This window comes from Theropithecus gelada, chromosome 10, assembly GCF_003255815.1.
Source record: "Theropithecus gelada isolate Dixy chromosome 10, Tgel_1.0, whole genome shotgun sequence".
Lineage (NCBI taxonomy): Eukaryota > Metazoa > Chordata > Mammalia > Primates > Cercopithecidae > Theropithecus > Theropithecus gelada.
Window position 1 is genome coordinate 25,677,623 of NC_037678.1, and position 17,463 is coordinate 25,695,085.

General features: G+C 47.5%; 1 pseudogene and 1 gene segment (V, D, J or C); both read left to right on the plus strand.

The window, feature by feature from the left end:
* Window positions 1-1,234: 1,234 nt before the first annotated feature.
* LOC112633353 lies at window positions 1,235-2,797 on the plus strand (annotated as a pseudogene).
* Window positions 2,798-5,501: 2,704 nt separating this feature from the next.
* On the plus strand, window positions 5,502-14,707 carry LOC112632378. The segment is given in 3 exon segments: window positions 5,502-5,719; window positions 6,091-6,143; window positions 14,307-14,707. Coding segments are annotated over 3 exon segments (591 nt in total).
* Window positions 14,708-17,463: the final 2,756 nt, after the last annotated feature.

Consider the following 17,463-nt stretch of genomic DNA (forward strand, 5'->3'; position numbering starts at 1 on the left):
ACTATAAGGTGTTTAACATAATTATTATGCGGCTAAAACTTGAGCATGGGGCTGTTCTCACTTATTTGTGGGAGCTAAAAATTAAAACAATTGAATTTATGGAGATAGAGAGTAGAAGGATGGTTACCAGCGACTAGGAAGGGTAGGTGGCAGGGTGAGGTTAGGAGAGAAAGACATGATGGTTAAGGGTACAAAAAAATAGAATGAGTAAAATGTAGTATTTGGTAGCACAACAAGGTGGCTATAGTCAATAATCATTTAATTGTACATTTAAAAATAACTAAAGGCCGGGCGCGGTGGCTCAAGCCTGTAATCCCAGCACTTTGGGAGGCCGAGACGGGCGGATCACGAGGTCAGGAGATCGAGACCATCCTGGCTAACACGGTGAAACCCCGTCTCTACTAAAAATACAAAAAACTAGCCGAGCGAGGTGGCGGCGCCTGTGGTCCCAGCTACTCGGGAGGCTGAGGCAGGAGAATGGCGTGAACCCGGGAGGCGGAGCTTGCAGTGAGCTGAGATCTGGCCACTGCACTCCAGCCTGGGCGACAGAGCGAGACTCCGTCTCAAAAAAAAAAAAAAATAAATAAAAATAAAAATAAAAATAACTAAAATATTATCATTGGATTCTTTGAAACACAAAGGATAATTGCTGGAGGGAATGGATACCCAATTTACCCCAATGTGATTATTATGCATTGCATACCTCTATCAAAATAGCTCATATGCCCCATAAATGTATACATGTACCGTGTATCCACAAAAAATTAAAAGTGGAAGCCCCTGCCGCCGCCAACTCCGTCGCCAAGTGAGTGAGGAAGAAGAGGAGCGCAGTCAGAGCGCGGCAGCAGCTGCAGCGGCGCCGCGGCGGGGACCAGCCCAGAGAGACCCCTCAGCACAGGCGGCGGCGGTGCTGAGCTGGCGCGACCAACAGAGCGAGAGGCGGCCCCAGCTCCTTCTCGTCCTGAGCCAGCGGCCCGCGGCCCGCGCATGCACTGAGTCAGCCGAGACCCGCCTCGCGCCCGCCTGCAGGCCTCGTGAGGGAGGCGCAGAGCTGGGCGGCCTAGCGCGGTGGCGGCCGCGAGCGCGTCGGGCCCGGGCGGAAAGTGAGGAGGGCGAGCGCGCGGTGCCGGCAGCCCCCGGGGACTCGGCGCGGGAGCAGGGGCGGAGTGGGATGCGGCAGGGGCTTGCCCCCGCCCCTCCCTCCTCTCCGGCGGCGGGGGACGGAGTGACCTGCAGAGCCTGGAAAGTGGCCGTGGAAATGGAAACCATGGAGAGGCCGAAGCCCACCTCAGATTACCTGATGCAGCTGAAGAACGACAAGAAGCTTATGAGCAACCTGCCCACCTTCTGTGGGGTCTTCAACTATCTTGAGCAGAGACTGAGATCTGGAGCGTTTGTGACTTGCCTATGTCTGGAGACAAGTTGGCAGCAGAGCTGGAGCAAGACACTTGCTTCTCCCCTCTGTTCCATTTTGTGGCGTGTCTCCACAAGGGGAATTGGAGGGAAAAACCTGGAATATTTCCATATGCTAAAAAGCTGCTGCTGTTGCCTCAAGTTGTGAATAAATGAGCAGAGTACGGAAAGACATGGACAATGACACATTGAATGGCAGTACAGAGAAAAGGAGTGTAGAATTGCCTGATGCTGTGGGACCTATTGTGCAGTTACAAGAGAAACTATGTGCCTGTAGAAGAATACGCAGATTTTAATTTTGTTGGAAGAATCCTTGGACCTAGAGGACTTACGGTCAAATAGCTTGAAGCAGAAACCGGATGTAAAATCATAGTCTGAGGCAAAGGTTCAATGGGGGATATAAAAAACGAGGAGCGGCTGGGCGCGGTGGCTCACGCCTATAATCCCAGCACTTTGGGAGGTCAAGGCGGGTGGATCACGAGGTCAGGAGTTCAAGACCAGCCTGGCCCAGATGGTGAAACCCCGTCTCTACTAAAAATACGAAAATTAGCTGGGCATGGTGGCGGGCGTCTGTAATCCCAGCTACTCGGGAGGCTGAGGCAGAGAACTGCTCGAACCCGGGAGTTGGAGGTTGCAGTGAGCCCAGATTGTGCCACTGCACTCCAGCCTGGGCGACAGAGGGAGACTCCATCTGAAACAAACAAACAAACAAAGGAGGAACAAAATAGAGGCAAGCCCAATTGGGAGCACCTAAATAAAGATTTACATGTACTAATCACTGTGGAAAATGCTCAGAACAGAGCAGAAATCAAATTGAAGAGAGCAGTTGAAGAAGTGAAGAAATTATTGGTACCTGCAGCTGAAAGAGAAGACAGTCTAAAGAAGATGCAGCTGATGGAGCTTGCGATTCTGAATGGCACCTACAGAGATGCCAACATTAAATCACCAGCCCTTGCCTTTTCTCTTGCAGCAACAGCCCAGGCTGCTCCAAGGATCATTACTGGGCCTGCTCCGGTTCTCCCACCAGCTGCTCTGCCTACTCCTACACCAGCTGACCCTACCCTAATGCCTTTGATCAGACAAATACAGACCACTGTCATGCCAAACGGAATTCCTCACCCAACTGCAATAGTTCCTCGAGGGTCCGAAGCTGGTTTAATCTATACACCCTATGAGTACCCCTACACATTGGCAGCAGCTACATTAATCCTTGAGTATCCTATTGAACCTAGTGATGTATTAAGTACAGTGGCTACTAAAGTTCGAAGGCACGATATGTGTGTCCGTCCTTACCAAAGGATTGTGACTGCAGACCGAGCTGCCACTGGCAAGTAACCTATGACCTTCTGACCTCTGAACTCTTCACCCAATGATGACCTGACCATGCCTGCCTGCTGATCAGTTAACTGGTCATCGCCTTTGCTTGCCTGTCCTTGGTGCAGCGAGCTGAGGCACTTGTCCGTGTGTCTTACCGTCTAACCAAACAAAAGACAAAGGAATTGTTGTCCTCCAACTCAGCTTTTTTTTTTCTTGTTTGGATGAACCCGCACTGAATAGTAGTAAAGGAATAAACCCCAATTCATCCCACAGCACCAATCATCTTTTAAGATCCCACCATAAGCGAATGGTAGGAAGGCCTCTCTTAAGAAGGGGAGACAGATGGCCCTTGGCTAAATGACAGAGGCAGTTACTGTGAGAGACTTCTAGGAATCTTTTTCTTCTCATAGCGAAGTCAAAGCTGTCTCTGAATGTACTGTGTGGTGTTGCATCATGTATGAACCTTCCATCAGAGATATCACTGGTGAAGTGATTTCAAAAAGTATTCAAATTCGATAGGCTGTTTAGTCACTACAGTGCCCTCAAAGGGTAGAAATTGCAGCCTTTTTTATATTGCCTGGCAAAATTTGAAGTATTAGAAGAAAGTGTGCTATGAGAGAAAAACCTAAGGAGTTTTGAAAAGTAGTACAAGTAACAAAACTGTAATACTATTTTTTTTTTTTTTTTTTTTTTTTGAGACGGAGTCTTGCTCTGTCGCCCAGGCTGGAGTGCAGTGGCCGGATCTCAGCTCACTGCAAGCTCCGCCTCCTGGGTTCACGCCATTCTCCCGCCTCAGCCTCCCGAGTAGCTGGGACCACAGGCGCCCGCCACCTCACCCGGCTAATTTTTTGTATTTTTTTAGTAGAGACGGGGTTTCACCGTGTTAGCCAGCATGGTCTCGATCTCCTGACCTCGTGATCCGCCCGTCTCGGCCTCCCAAAGTGCTGGGATTACAGGCTTGAGCCACTGCGCCCGGCCAACATACTATTTTTAAAAAGATAAATATCTGAGTTAAAATTACTGAATCTTTATTTTATACCTTCTAAAAAAATATGAGAGGCCGGGCGCAATGGCTCACGCCTGTAATCCCAGCACTTTGGGAAGCCAAGGCGGGCGGATCACGAGGTCAGGAGATCAAGACCATCCTGGCTAACATGATGAAACCCTGTCTCTACTAAAAATACAAAAAATTAGCCAGGCGTGATGGCGGGTGCCTGTAGTCCCAGCTACTTGGGAGGCTGAGGCAGGAGAATGGCGAGAACCCGGGAGATGGAGCTTGCAGTGAGCCGAGATCACACCAGTGCACTCCAGACTGGGCCACAGAGCCAGACTCTGTCTCAAAAAAAAAAAAAAAAAAAAGAGAACAAGGTACATGCATTATGTGTCACATGTCACATTACTGAGCAAACTGTTCAAGTATTTTTTTTAAACCTCCCTGTATAGAAAAAAAATCATTAAAGATGTAAAAGCCATGCTTGCCTATTTGCTGTATACACCTAATGAAATTGTAGATGAAGTGTAGTGCATTGAAACAAATGAACGAAAAGTAGATACTTTTATTATACAAGGGTACTAGTGCAGAAAAAATATATATATTTTTTGAAATATAGCATTTTTTTTTTTTTTTTTTGAGTCGGAGTCTTGCTCTGTCGTCCAGGCTAGAGTGCAGTGGTGTGATCGCGGCTCACTACAAGCTCCGGCTCCCGGGTTCACGCCATTCTCCTGCCTCAGCTTCCAGAATAGCTGGGACTGTAGGCGCCCGCCACCGCGCCTGGCTAATTTTTTGTATTTTTAGTAGAGACAGGGTTTCACCGTGTTAGCCAGGATGGTCTGGATCTCCTGACCTAATGATCCGACCGCTTCGGCCTCCCAAAGTGCTGGGATTACAGGCGTGAGCCACCACCTCGCCGGGAGTGGTGAACTTCTGAAGTTGAGAGCTCTTCCATCACGGGGCTCCCTAAGGGCATCTCTGTTCCTAGTGGGGAAGCCCTCAACCCACTTGGCTCTCCTTAGCCTGAGACAGGCAACTTTCTCCAGCTTTTACTCTTCACTGAATTCTCACGGTGGGGTTGGGGGTATGTTCAGGGTCAGGAGCCACATTGAGGGCCCGGCCCGCTGGGCGCTGTTCATGGGTAGCTGGGACCAGACAGAGCAGGGGCTTCATCATCACCTGCGGGGACATGCGTTTCCGGGGCCACCCCAGACCTCCCAGAGGATGCTGATTGACACTGTCCAGTTTGAGAACTACTATGTCCAGGGAGCAGAGGCCTCCCCGATGCCCCTTGGGTAGTATCGGGCCCAGGGCTTTTCTGGATGAGAGGACGGGCATATGAGCACATGGAGCTGGGGTAGGGAAGTCGGGGCACCGAACGTGGCGGAGGTCAACGGGGAGGTGGGGGAGGAAGAGGGGTCCCTCCTGGCCACCCCGAGGGGAGGGCGACAGTAGAGATTTTTTCGGGAGGCGCGGGACGAGACTGGCCGCTAGGACTGTGCACTGAGGGGCAGGGACAGTCAGGGACGCGCTCCGAGTAGATCCTTGCGGAAAGAGCAGCAGACCATGCGCCACGGGGCGGAGCCGGGAGGCGTGCGGCGAGCCCTGCGGGCTACTGCCTGCAGAGCTTGCAGGGCGCTGGTGGGGCGCGCGGAGTGGGGGCTGCCCTGGGGCGGCTCCCCCAGGTTGGGGCGCGGCGGGCGGCGGCGGCGGCGGGGGGCGCGCATCCCATCCGGGTCCGGGTCCGGAGTAACCGCCGCCGCCGCCAAAGCTCGCCAACATGGCGGACCTGGAGGCTGTGCTGGCCGATGCCAGTTACCTGATAGCCATGGAGAAGAGCAAGGCGACCCCGGCGCCCGCGCCAGCAAGAGGACCGTCCTGCCCGAGCCCAGGCACCAGCTGCTCTGGCCCGCGCCGACCCCCACGCCGCTGCCCCCACGCGGCTGCCAGCGACCCCCTGAGTCTGCGAGGTTCGGGCGCTGAGCCGTCGCTGTCCTGGTGAGGGTGGCACTGCGGGGCGGGCGATGCGGGGCCAGCCTTGTCGTTCCAGTCTCTGAAATGGGGCATCGGAGAGCCGGTGGGGGGACTCCGGGAGAGAGCACTCCAAAGTGCCCAGCGCGGCACCCTGCGCGCAGCCAGCGCCCCTGCCAGGGGCTGGTTATGACTTGGCTGAACCAGCTCCATCCCTGTGGCTCAATCCCTGTGGCTCCCTCCCGCCCAGCCCTGTCCTGTGCTCTTCCATCCCGTGGTTCTACCTGTTGCATTGGTGTGGTCCCCGTCGACTCCTTGCCTGTCACTCCTTTGGGCTCCATTCTGGTGGCTCCTTCTTCCCGGGCTCTGCGGTCCCCCTTTCCAACTCCATCTCTCAGCTCCCTCTGGGCCGCTTACCTGGGGACTGCAGGCTTGCTGGTTATTGTCCGAGGTAAACTGCTGTTTTCAGTGCTTGCTCTTCTTGAAGTCACTAAGTCTAGTCACCTTTTGAGGCTCTTCTATTTTGTGCCCAGGCAGGATTTTGACCCACTCAATATTCTTTTTGGTGTCAAGTGTGTCCCCTGAGCTGCTTTCCTCAACTTGCAGATCTACTGGTGGCACTTTATTAAAAAATTGAAACGGGAGTCACTTAAAAAGACACTTGAATGGGTGATTCCGGACAGGAATTTGTTGTTAAATTATCAAAGGAGGGCCCCATTGAATTGGCGAGGGGCTTGGTGAGGTCCATACCAAGTTGCAGTTTTCTCTCAAATGATTTATTATTAAGGAACTAGTAAATTTTTTTGCTGGTTCATATCATCAGCACTTCCCCAGAAAAAGTAGTTCGTCAGGTTAATGGTGAGTTTTAAATAGTGTATGAAGGCTTCAGCGATGGATTTTTTTTTTCTCTAGCTCCTTTTTCCTAATTAACACCGTCATGAGTTGTGCAGCTGATGCGGTTCCTTGATGCTAAATAGCTCTTGGAATTGATGCCATAAAAGAGGCATTTTCTTTATGATGAATTTGAAACCATGCAATTCTGTAAAATACTGGAATCTAAACCAAAGTTACTGTCCATTTGAAATCATCAGTCCTTCAAGCGTTAGGCGCCCAAGATTGCTTAAATGTTACCTAATGCTAAGTGATCATCATATGATTTTTTTACAAGTCCATCTATGAGCCCTATGATACAGAGAATACCAGTCCCCTTGTTATTTGTTGTGAAAAGCTAAATTGTGCAAATGAAGACTTGCTTGCTGGATATTTTTGGCCTCCTTTTCCTCCTTAGCCCAGGCCTCTTATTGGTCTTGCAGGGTGTGCTACTCTTTGATAGGCAATGCCAAGTAGTGAAAATCAGGGAAAAGTGCAAACCTGTCTGCGATGTCGTGAGTTTAACACCCCTATTCCAGAGTGCAGCAGATCTGAAGCTAATTGAAAAAATCAGTGTTGCTTAAAATTTCCGGCAAGTGGGAAACTTATTTAGAGAACAAGAACTCCTATATCAAACCTAAATTTCACCGAAAAAACTGTCCATTTCTATAAATGTGGTAGAAAAAGGCTTAATTCCTTTTTCTCTTGCCTTTCCTAGTGCCCGCCCTCCCCCGACCCACCCAAACGCAGGGAGTCCTAAATATGTAGGGTTTCTATATATACAATTGATAAATCTCAACTCATGGGCAGTTTTTTTTGGGGGGAGTAGAATATAATATTACTAAAGTTAGGAACTTCTGTTCAGTTTTTTTTTTCTTTGGTATTTGGAACGTAATGTGACTTTTGCTTTTTTAGTGTCCCTCTTAAGAACGTACTTATGTGTTCACTTCCTTGTATGAATGCCTTTGTTTTTCAGTGGTATTCTTTGGTAATGCTTTCTTTTAAGGCAGAGCGACAGCCAGCATATTTCTCGTGACATTTTAAAATTGAGAAATTACCTTGTGATCCGCCCGCCTTGGCCTCCCAAAGTGCTGGGATTACAGGCGTGAGCCACCGCGCCCGGCCTGGAGAGGAATATTTCAAGTTATGCACCAATCACTTAGTGATTGAAGCTAGAAAATTACTGAATAAATTCCGTGTCCACTAAAGAAGAAAACTAGGCCACTTGCGGTGGCTACACAAACAGAAAGATGCAAACTACGATATCACTATGGAGACTATGTTTAGCTAGATCTTCAAAGGTAATCACTAACAAATTATTGTAACACTTACCAAACATCATGTGTTCTATGCATTATCCTATATTCTATATTCATTCTTTGTTATTATTCTATATTCTATGCATATAGAATAATTAAGAGTCATCTATACGCTATTTGTTTGTAGTTAAATAAAAACTTCGAGCAATTACACTTTAAAGCAAACATGCTTCTTGGCTCGACTCTGTGCATTTCACACTAGTCTATAAGCTCCATGAAGGAAGGGGCTGTGGCTGGGTTTGTCATAGTATCCCCGTGCCTGGCTCATAGAAATGGCTCTACAACTATGTACTGAGTTAATGTCATAAACGGTATCATCAATGTCCTTTAAGGACTGTCAGTCCTCCTAGAAAATTATAAAGAATCTTTAAAATGTCATTTCAGCCCTTCCTATCATATTGTATGAATACTTTGAAAGGACAAGCTTTGCAATAGGTGATCCAACATTCGCAATGTCCAGTAAACAGAAATGAGACTCCAGGGGAAAGATGAAGTTCACGTTACTCAACCTCTTTCAACTATGTGTGATTTCAAGTCATCTGAATTTCATTCTGTTTTTTAAAAAAGAGTAACAGAGTAATACAGCCTACAGTAAAAGTCATCTGAATCACTCCAGGGCTTAAGATGTTGACCCTTTGTGGGCCTTTGCTTATGAATTAGACCTTACTTAAATAAAAGCATTTCTTTTCCAACGTGACGTAAAACAACTGGCCTGCACATCTAAATGCTCCTGTTTTAACTGGGCCTGCACAGGGAGTCTGTGGGTCACAGTCTACTACTCCCAATAGGGCCCATTATCAGCTACATTAGCCCAACAACATTTCAGTAAACTAAAGCAGCTATACCATCTGGACAAATAGTCAGCTTTTCCAGGATTTGCACTCATTGGTTGGTTAACTGAATAATGTGTCAACATAACAAAATATTTGCCTCTTGCCATCTCAGAGAAGCAAAATCTCCCCTGGGCAGAATGTTCCATTTTCTGAGACTCTCCTGTAATAGCAGGAAGCTGCAAACCCAGTGTTTCATTTAAATTAGCTGGATATTTCGTTCTGATGCTCTTCTGTTTAAAACTGGAAAAGGCAAAGTAACTAAAATAAGGAAGCACAAAGAATAGTGACTGCAAATAATTTGCTGGAAATAAAAAAAAAATCACTAGTGATAGACTAAAGGCAAATTAAAATGTATGCTTCTCATTCAGATACTAAAAATACAAATCTGAGCATCTCTTTCAAGAATACCAAAAACTGGGGGTCACATGGCTTGCTCTATAATGAAGCTGAAATAGAAACTCCTATCAAAAACCTTTTGACTCTAATCCGTTTTACCAACAGTGTGAAGTCATATCAGCCATTTAAGTCATTATGCTGAGGCTTTTTAACATGCAATTAACTTTCTTATAGGATCTAGAAATTCCCCAACCCCCAACCTCCAAATCAAATAGGTGGGCTACTAAAGAATTTTGCAAGATCTTTTACCTGATAATCTCAATGTAACAGAATCCTAACACAGCCCAAGGAGTGACTATTACTATGTAAGTGGCTACATTACAGAACTAAAGCCAAAGCCACTAAGATAAGTAGAAAACAGACCGGGCGCAGCGGCCCACGCCTGTAATCCCAGCACTTTGGGAGGCTGAGGCAGGTGGATCACGAGGTCAGGAGATCGAGACCATCCTGGCTAACATGGTGAAACCTCGTCTCCACTAAAAAAGCAAAAAAATTAGCCAGGCGTGGTGGCGGGCACCTGTAGTCCCAGCTACTCAGGAGGCTGAGGCAGGAGAATGGTGCGAACACGGGAGGCGGAGCTTGCAATGAGCCCAGATGGTGCCACTGCACTCCAGCCTGACTGACAGAGGGAGACTCCGTCTCAAAAAAAAAAAAAAAAAAAAAAAGAAATATTCCTCTCCATTTAGCTTGTAGAGTTTTCTGTGTCTTCATTCTCCTGTGCTCATAGCCTAATTTTGAACTGAAAGTCCACGTTGGAAGCACAAATAGCCTTTAGAAAGAAAGTATTCCTCATTATTGATAGGAGTATTTCTATGTGTAAGACAGCAGTAGTGTTCTTCTTTTTCGTTAGGGTACAAATTCAAAACAAATTGTAATTTGTCATTTATTTTGTGTTTATTACAGGAGATGGTCATTTATTTCATGTTTTTACAGTAGCTGGTCATTTACTTAGAGTTTAAGAAAACCCCACTAAGATTTGTAGATAGTATTTTATAGTTTTATATGTATTAACTCTTTTTAGTTTTTATAATTATGCTTGGTAATAGGTAGAAATTTTAAAAAGGACAAAAAATTACTCCAGCTTCATCCATGTGGAGATATTGAGAGGTGTATTTTATGTATTTGAGGACAACTGGTTTTCTCCTTAGATACTAGTATCTTGACTGTGGTGCAGGGAGTGGCTTTTAGCCTTCCAGACTCAGAAACTAGATTTTATTATATCACTGTACTAAGCATCTGTCTCTTATTGTGAAACTCACATAATCAGCCAAGTCCACCTGACTAAATTATTCTCTTCCTCTAGGCCTCTGGTTCTTATTTTAAGATTAAAGACCCTTTTGAGAATGCTACTAAGTGAGAGCCTCCCCCTCCCAACAGTGCGCTAACTCACTTACACAGTAGATTTACCTGAAAAGCTACACCATAGCTAGAATGTCCAGTTTGCTACATTGCATTGAACACTGGCTCCTGTAGGAGCCTCCGTGCCCAGCGTCTGTGTGGCTGGAACTCTCTCTCGTGGGTCGCCCTTGCGGGAAGCAAGGTGACCATCAGAAGGTGGTGTAGCGAGCACAGACCCACGTGGATGAGTCAGATGGTTACTTGGGACCGAGTCACGCTTCACAGGGGCGGCTTACGCTGGATGTCCAGTACTTGAAATCCCTGACCATGGGTGGCCTCGGGACAAGTCATCTTTCCATATTTTCACGTTTCCTGTTGTAGCTGGTGGGCACACCTCTGCTGGATTTGAGAATATAGTTCATGAAACCACTGCCAAAGCTGCCCAGACCAGAAACCTTTGGCATTTCTCGGCCCTTTGTGTTATGTATTGATTTAAAGTTTTTATTCTCAGAGAGCAAGCTTTTTTTTTTTTATTTAGAGATTCTTGGAAATGGCTCCGTAATACTTGTCATCTTATTTTAGAAAGAAATTCAGGTTCAGGGAGAAGCTAATTGCTCAAGGTCGCGTTGATAACAAATGGCACAGTTGAGCTTCAAACCCAGGTTTTCTGATTCCAAATTCAGCATATTTTCAGAAAAGCCTTCAGACTGTCTTTTTCCCGGTGAATCTTATTTTATGAGGCGGGGGGGCTCATGAATTTGAGTAGAGGAGCACTGTCAATTTCAGACATTAGTAACAGAATTTTAAAATGCATTGTATTCATTCAGTAAAGATTATCAACTGCAGGGGTCTGAGGAAGTGCTCCAGTAGCATAATTTCACTGGCCATGTTAACTTAATAATAAATACCTTAATAATTCTCTAGAAGAAAAGATGTCATAGATTCCATGTTAAGTAATAAGATTGTTATTAATAATGATGGCAGTGTTATAACTTGAGAAAAGCTACATGTTGTGGGTTCTCAATATTTTCTTACCCCAAACATCTTTTTGTGATTTTAGGTGCATTCTTAATTAAAATTCATCTCCATCCCTGTCAGTGGGTAAATGAGTATCCTTGACTTGAATACGTTTGTCAGTTACTCTCGATACACAAAGGATTTTTTTTTTTTTTTTTTTTTGAGACAGTCTCATTCTGTTGCCCAGGCTGGAGTGCAGTGGTGTGATCTCGGCTCACTGCAACCTCCGCCTCCCACGTTCAACCAATTATCCTGCCTCAGCCTCCTGAGTAGCTGGGACTACAGACGTGCACCACAACATCTGGCTAATATTTTTGTATTTTTTGTAGAGACAGGGTCTTGCCACGTTGCCCAGGCTGGTCTCGAACTCCTGGCCTCAAGTGATTCAACTGCCTCAGCCTCCCAAAGTGTTGGGATTACAGGCGTGAGCCACCGTGCCTGGCCCGTAAAGGATTTTTAATGTTAAACTTGGCACTCGTTAGAAGTTCATTCTAAATTGTGATGGAAAATTAATGGAGCAGGTTGCATATCTAACCCCTACCCAGAAAGGTTGTTGAGCTCAGCTTGGGGCAGAGTTGTATTTGTCAGGAACACATTAGTAAATCCATTTATGGCTTTTGCCTTCTTCACCTGGTGGTGCGTGTGGAGCTTTTCCTCATCAGCAGTGTATAGACCTTGTCAGTGTTTGGAATTGCTGCATGAGATGTCAGAACTCAGATCTACTTAACCCTGTGCTCAGAAGCGCAAGTGCAATTGCAGTGAATGTTCTTACACAGGTGCCTTTGGGTCTATATATGAGCCTTTCTCTGAGGTAGATAGCTGGAAAGAAGTAAGATAGGGGCACATTCTCCTCTACATTTAAGGATAGAGCTGCAAAGAAATTTTAATTTTATTCAGAAGCTTTACTGTTAAGACTAATATTATTTTTATTTCAAAAGTATTTCATATAAACAAGTATTTCATATATATATATGTATATATATAGTCAGGTAAAACAAAAAAGAACAATGTTATTGTTGGTCAGAACCAAGAATTTAAGTGTAAATGAAGAGATACATGAGGACAAGATAAGAGTTAAATAAAAATTCTGTAAGATCAATTTTAAATTGGAAAATTATTTGAAATTCATGATTTTTTTTTTGAAATATGTGAACTTACCATCCCCAGTCTTTAAAACAATCCAAGAAACAATTGCATTTCCATCACGTAGGCACCCCATGCACCTGCGCCTGACTCCAGGTGTGGGCGAGATGAGCCTGGAACCTCTGTTATCTGTTGTATCAGAAAGCGAAGGCGCCATCCAAGAAATGTGGTGGGCACCATCCCTAACAAACTCTGAGGCCAGAAGAAGGGGTTCCCACTGGCTAAAAGTGAGATACCCTGACCATCAAAAGAATATGGCTGATACAAACCCACTGTGGTGGGCAGAATGATGCCCCCCTGAAATATCCACATCTTAATCCCCAGAACCTATGAACATGTTCTATTCTACGACAAGGGGGCGTTAGGGGTGTAGGTGACATCACAGCAGCTAAGTTGCTGAGTTTAAGATAGAGAGATGATCCTGGATTATCTAGGTGGGCCCTAGTGTTACCCCGAGTGGGGCGGGGGTTGGTGTCAGAGCAATGCAACATGAGAGTGAGTCAACCAGCCACTGCTGGCCTTTTGAGGAAGGAGGAAGGGGCCATGGACCGAGGAATGTGGGCAGCCTGTAGAATCTGGAAAAGGCAAGGAAATGGCCTGTCTCTTACGGCCTCCATGTAAGACAGCAGCCCTACTGACACTCTGACCTCAACCCAGGGAGGCCCATTTCAGACCTCTGACCTGCAGATCTGTAAGAGTCAATTTCTGCTTGATTTAAGCCACCAAGTTTGTGGTTAAGCAGGAGAATTGCTTGAACCCAGGAGGTGGAGGTTGCAGTGAGCCAGGATGGTGGCACTGCACTCCAGCCTGGGTGACTGAGCAAGACTCCATCTCAAAAAAAAGTTGTTGTTGTTTTTAAATAAAAAATAAGGGCTGGGCGTGGTGGCATACGCCTGTAATTCCAGCACTTTGGGAGGCCGAGGTGGGTGGATCACGAGGTCAGGAGTTCAAGACCATCATGACCAACCTGGTGAAACCATGTCTCTACTAAAAATATAAAAATTAGCTGGGTGTGGTGGTGTGCGCCTGTAGTCCCAGCTACTTGGAGGCTGAGGCAGGACTATCGCTTGAACCCGGGAGGCAGAGGTTTTTGCAGAGGTTGCAGTGAGCCGAGATTGCACCTCTGCACTCCAGCCTGGCGACAGAGCAAGACTTGATCTCAAAAAAAGAAAAGAAAAGAAAATTAAAATAGTCTTGCTGGGCATGGTAGCTCATGCCTGTAATCCCAGCACTTTAGGAGGTCCAGGAGCTCGAGACCAAGTTGGGCAACATGGTGAGACCCCATTTCTACAAAAAAAATACCAAATGAAAATTACCTGGGCATGGTAGCACATGCCTGTGGTCCCAGCTACTCAGGAGGCTGAAGTGTGAGGATCACTTGAGCCCAGGAGATCAAGGCTGCAGTGAGCTGTGATGGCACCACTTCACTCCAGTCTGGGTGTCGGAGCGAGACCCTGTCTCAACAAACAAACAAACAAACAAACAAACAAAAAATCTTACATTTACATCATAAAACTAATCACAAACTGCTAGACCAGCTTCTAAGGTAGAAACGCTCTACCTTAGAGGGAAGCAGAGGCCCTGGGTGGACCAGACGGCCACACCATGAACCCTCCCAGAGACTTTAGACAGAAGGAGGCGCTTCACAACACCCCACACTCCCTCTGCCATCTCTCACCCCCTCCTCTGTCCACGCAGGTCAGCCTAAGGCCACCCCCTCGGTCACTCTGTTCCCGCCATCCTCTGAGGAGCTCCAAGCCAACAAGGCCACACTGATGTGTCTCATGAGTGACTTCTATCCGGGAATCTTGACGGTGACCTGGAAGGCAGATGGTACCCCCATCACCCAGGGCATGGAGATGACCACGCCCTCCAAACAGAGCAACAACAAGTACGCGGCCAGCAGCTACCTGAGCCTGACGCCCGAGCAGTGGAGGTCCCACAGAAGCGACAGCTGCCAGGTCACACATGAAGGGAGCACCGTGGAGACGACAGTGGCCCCTGCAAAATGTTCGTAGGTTCCCAACCCTCACCCCACCCACAGGGGCCTGGAGCTGCAGGATCCCAGGGTAGGGATCTCTCTGCATCCCAAGCCATCCAGCCCTTCTCCCTGTACCGAGTAAACCCTCAATGAATATCCTTCGTCAACCAGAAATCCTGCTCCCTCTCTTCATTTCTTATCTCTCATATAATTTGATGCTTCTCCTGGGTTCTCAGTGTGGCGTTGGGGGAATCCTGGCACCAGTGGGAAAGTAGCCTGGAGGAGAGGATCACAGCCTCCCAGGCATGTCCCCTGGGGAAATAGGCCAGGATAGGAGAAGTCGGCTCACTGAACACCGGTCCCTCCATTCTCTCCCACCTCCCCTTCCTTCTTGCAGCTCAGCCCCAGACTTGCTGCCTACTTTCTGGAGGGAGCTATTTCTGGCTGAGCCTCCAGATATGCCCTCTGTCCCCATCCTGGTCTGGACCCTCTACCCATCCATGGCCTCTCTTTCCTCAGCCTGCAAATCCTACTCTGGACCTGGAGTCCCTCTACTTCTGGCCCTGGCCCCTGGAATGCCCTCCTTCCTCTCTGCCCAACTCCCCACCCCTGAGAGCTGGACTGTCCAGTACACTCCAACACCATCAAATTCGTGAGCTCTTAAACTTTGGGCCCACTTTGATTTTTCACCTGACAGCAGGTTCAGATGTGTGAGAAAAATAGGAGGAAGCCAGGAAGGAAACACACATGAAAGGCCTGCAAGAGGATCAGGATACTTGCAAAGATAGGCTCAGAGCTCCCCAGGAACCAGTGCAAGAAGGGTTAATAGGTGCTCCATCATTTCTATCTTTCTTGTTTTTCTTTTTAGATGGAGTGTCGCTCTGTCTCCCAGGCTGGAGTGCAGTGGCAGTATCTTGGCTCACCATAACCTCTGCCTCCCACGTTCAACCAATTCTCCTGCTTCAGCCTCCTGAGTAGCTGGGATTACAGGTATGTGCCACAATGCCTGGCTAATTTTTGTATTTTTATTAGAGATGGGGTTTCACCATGTTGTTCAGGCTGGTGTGCTCCATCATTTCTAAGAGATTAAATAAGTCTTTTCTCGAGGGAAGTTGGTGTTTTCAATGCTGAGGCCAGGCATCTCATCATAATTAAAAGTGGGGATGTGTTTTACCCAAGGCCTCACTGTTGATGGGATTTGGGCTCCGACATGTGCACAGGTGACTGCCTGGCAGTCCTAGGACATGGAGATTTTCTCAGATACTTGGCACAGAAAGTCACTGGCCATCTTTGGAGGAAGCATCATTTTTGGGAAACACTTCTCCATTGGATCCTGAGCCTCAGGTGGAAAACCAGGTCCTGTGTTGGGAATTTCTCTGGGAGGCTCCCTGGGTCTGGGGCTCCAGCTGCTCTCTGAGAAGAAGGTGTGAGGGGAGAGAACATGGCCCAGCCACACCCAGCCCCTCCTGCATGGTTCCTGCTGAGCAGGGTGTTCGAGGGGTGGGGGCACCAGCAGTGGTCAGGCCTGTGTTTCTGCGGGTGGGGCCAGGGAGGGACCCTCGGGGCATCCCAGGGAGTCCGTCCCATGGCTCCTGTTTGACTTTCCTGTGGCTGCTGCTGTCACAAATGACCCCTAATTTAGAGGCTTTAACATCACACATTGATTCCCTGGTCTGGAGTCAGACGTCCAAAATGAATTGTAGAGTGCTAAAATCAAGGTGCCAGCTGGGCCAGGCTCCTTCTGGGGACTCTGAGGAGAATCCGTTTCCAGGACTTTTGCATCTTCTAGAGGATGCCCTGGGCTCCTGGCCAGAGCCAGAGCCAGCATCTTCAAATCTCTCTCCCACTCTTCTCTCTCTCTCTCTCCCCACCACCTTCTCTCACCCTCTGTCCTTCTCTCCCTTTCTCTCCCTCCCCCCACCACTCCTGCTCTCACTCTGACCCCCCTGCCTCCTTCTTTCCCTTATAAAGACCCCACCTTGGCCAGGCCTGGTGGCTCACGCCTGTAATCCCAGCACTTTGGGAGGCCGAGGCGGGTGGATCACAAGGTCAGGAGATCGAGACCATTCTGGCTAACACGGTGAAACCCTGTCTCTACTAAAACTACAAAAAATCAGCCAGGCATGGTGGTAGATACCTGTAGTCACAGCTACTTGGGAGGCTGAGGCAGGACAATGGCATGAACCCAGGAGACAGAGCTTGCAGTGAACCAAGATTGTGCCACTGCACTCCAGCCTGGGCGACAGAGCGAGACTCTGTCTCAAAAAAAAAAAAAAAAGAAAAAAAAAAGAAAGAAAAGACCCCACCTTGGACCCACCCAGATAACCCAGGATCATCTTCCACCTCAGGCGCCTTCACATCCTCACATCTGTAAAGTCCCTGTGGCCATACAACACAGCACATGGACAGGTCCCGGGACTGGGACACAGCCATCCCTGGGCCTAATTCAGCCACCCACAGCTCCTTTCCCTCCTTCCTCTCTCCTCCGGGTATAAGAAAGGAATGCAGAGAGGTTGGTTGTTGCGGGAAGTCAGGGACCCCAAACAGAGGGACCGGCTGAAGCCGCGGCAGAAGAACATAAATTGCGAAGATTTCATGGACATTTATTAGTTCCCCAAGTTAATACTTTTATAATTTCTTACGCCTGTCTTTACTGCTATCTCTGAACATAAATTGTGAAGATTTCATGGACGTTTATCACTTCCCCAGTCAATACTCTTGTGATTTCCTATGCCTGTCTTTAATATCTTAATCCTGTCATCTTCGTAATCGGAGGATGTATGTCGCCTCAGGATCCTGTGATGATTGTGTTAACCGCACAAATTGTTTAAACAATATGAAATCTGGGCACCTTGAAAAAAGAACAGGATAACA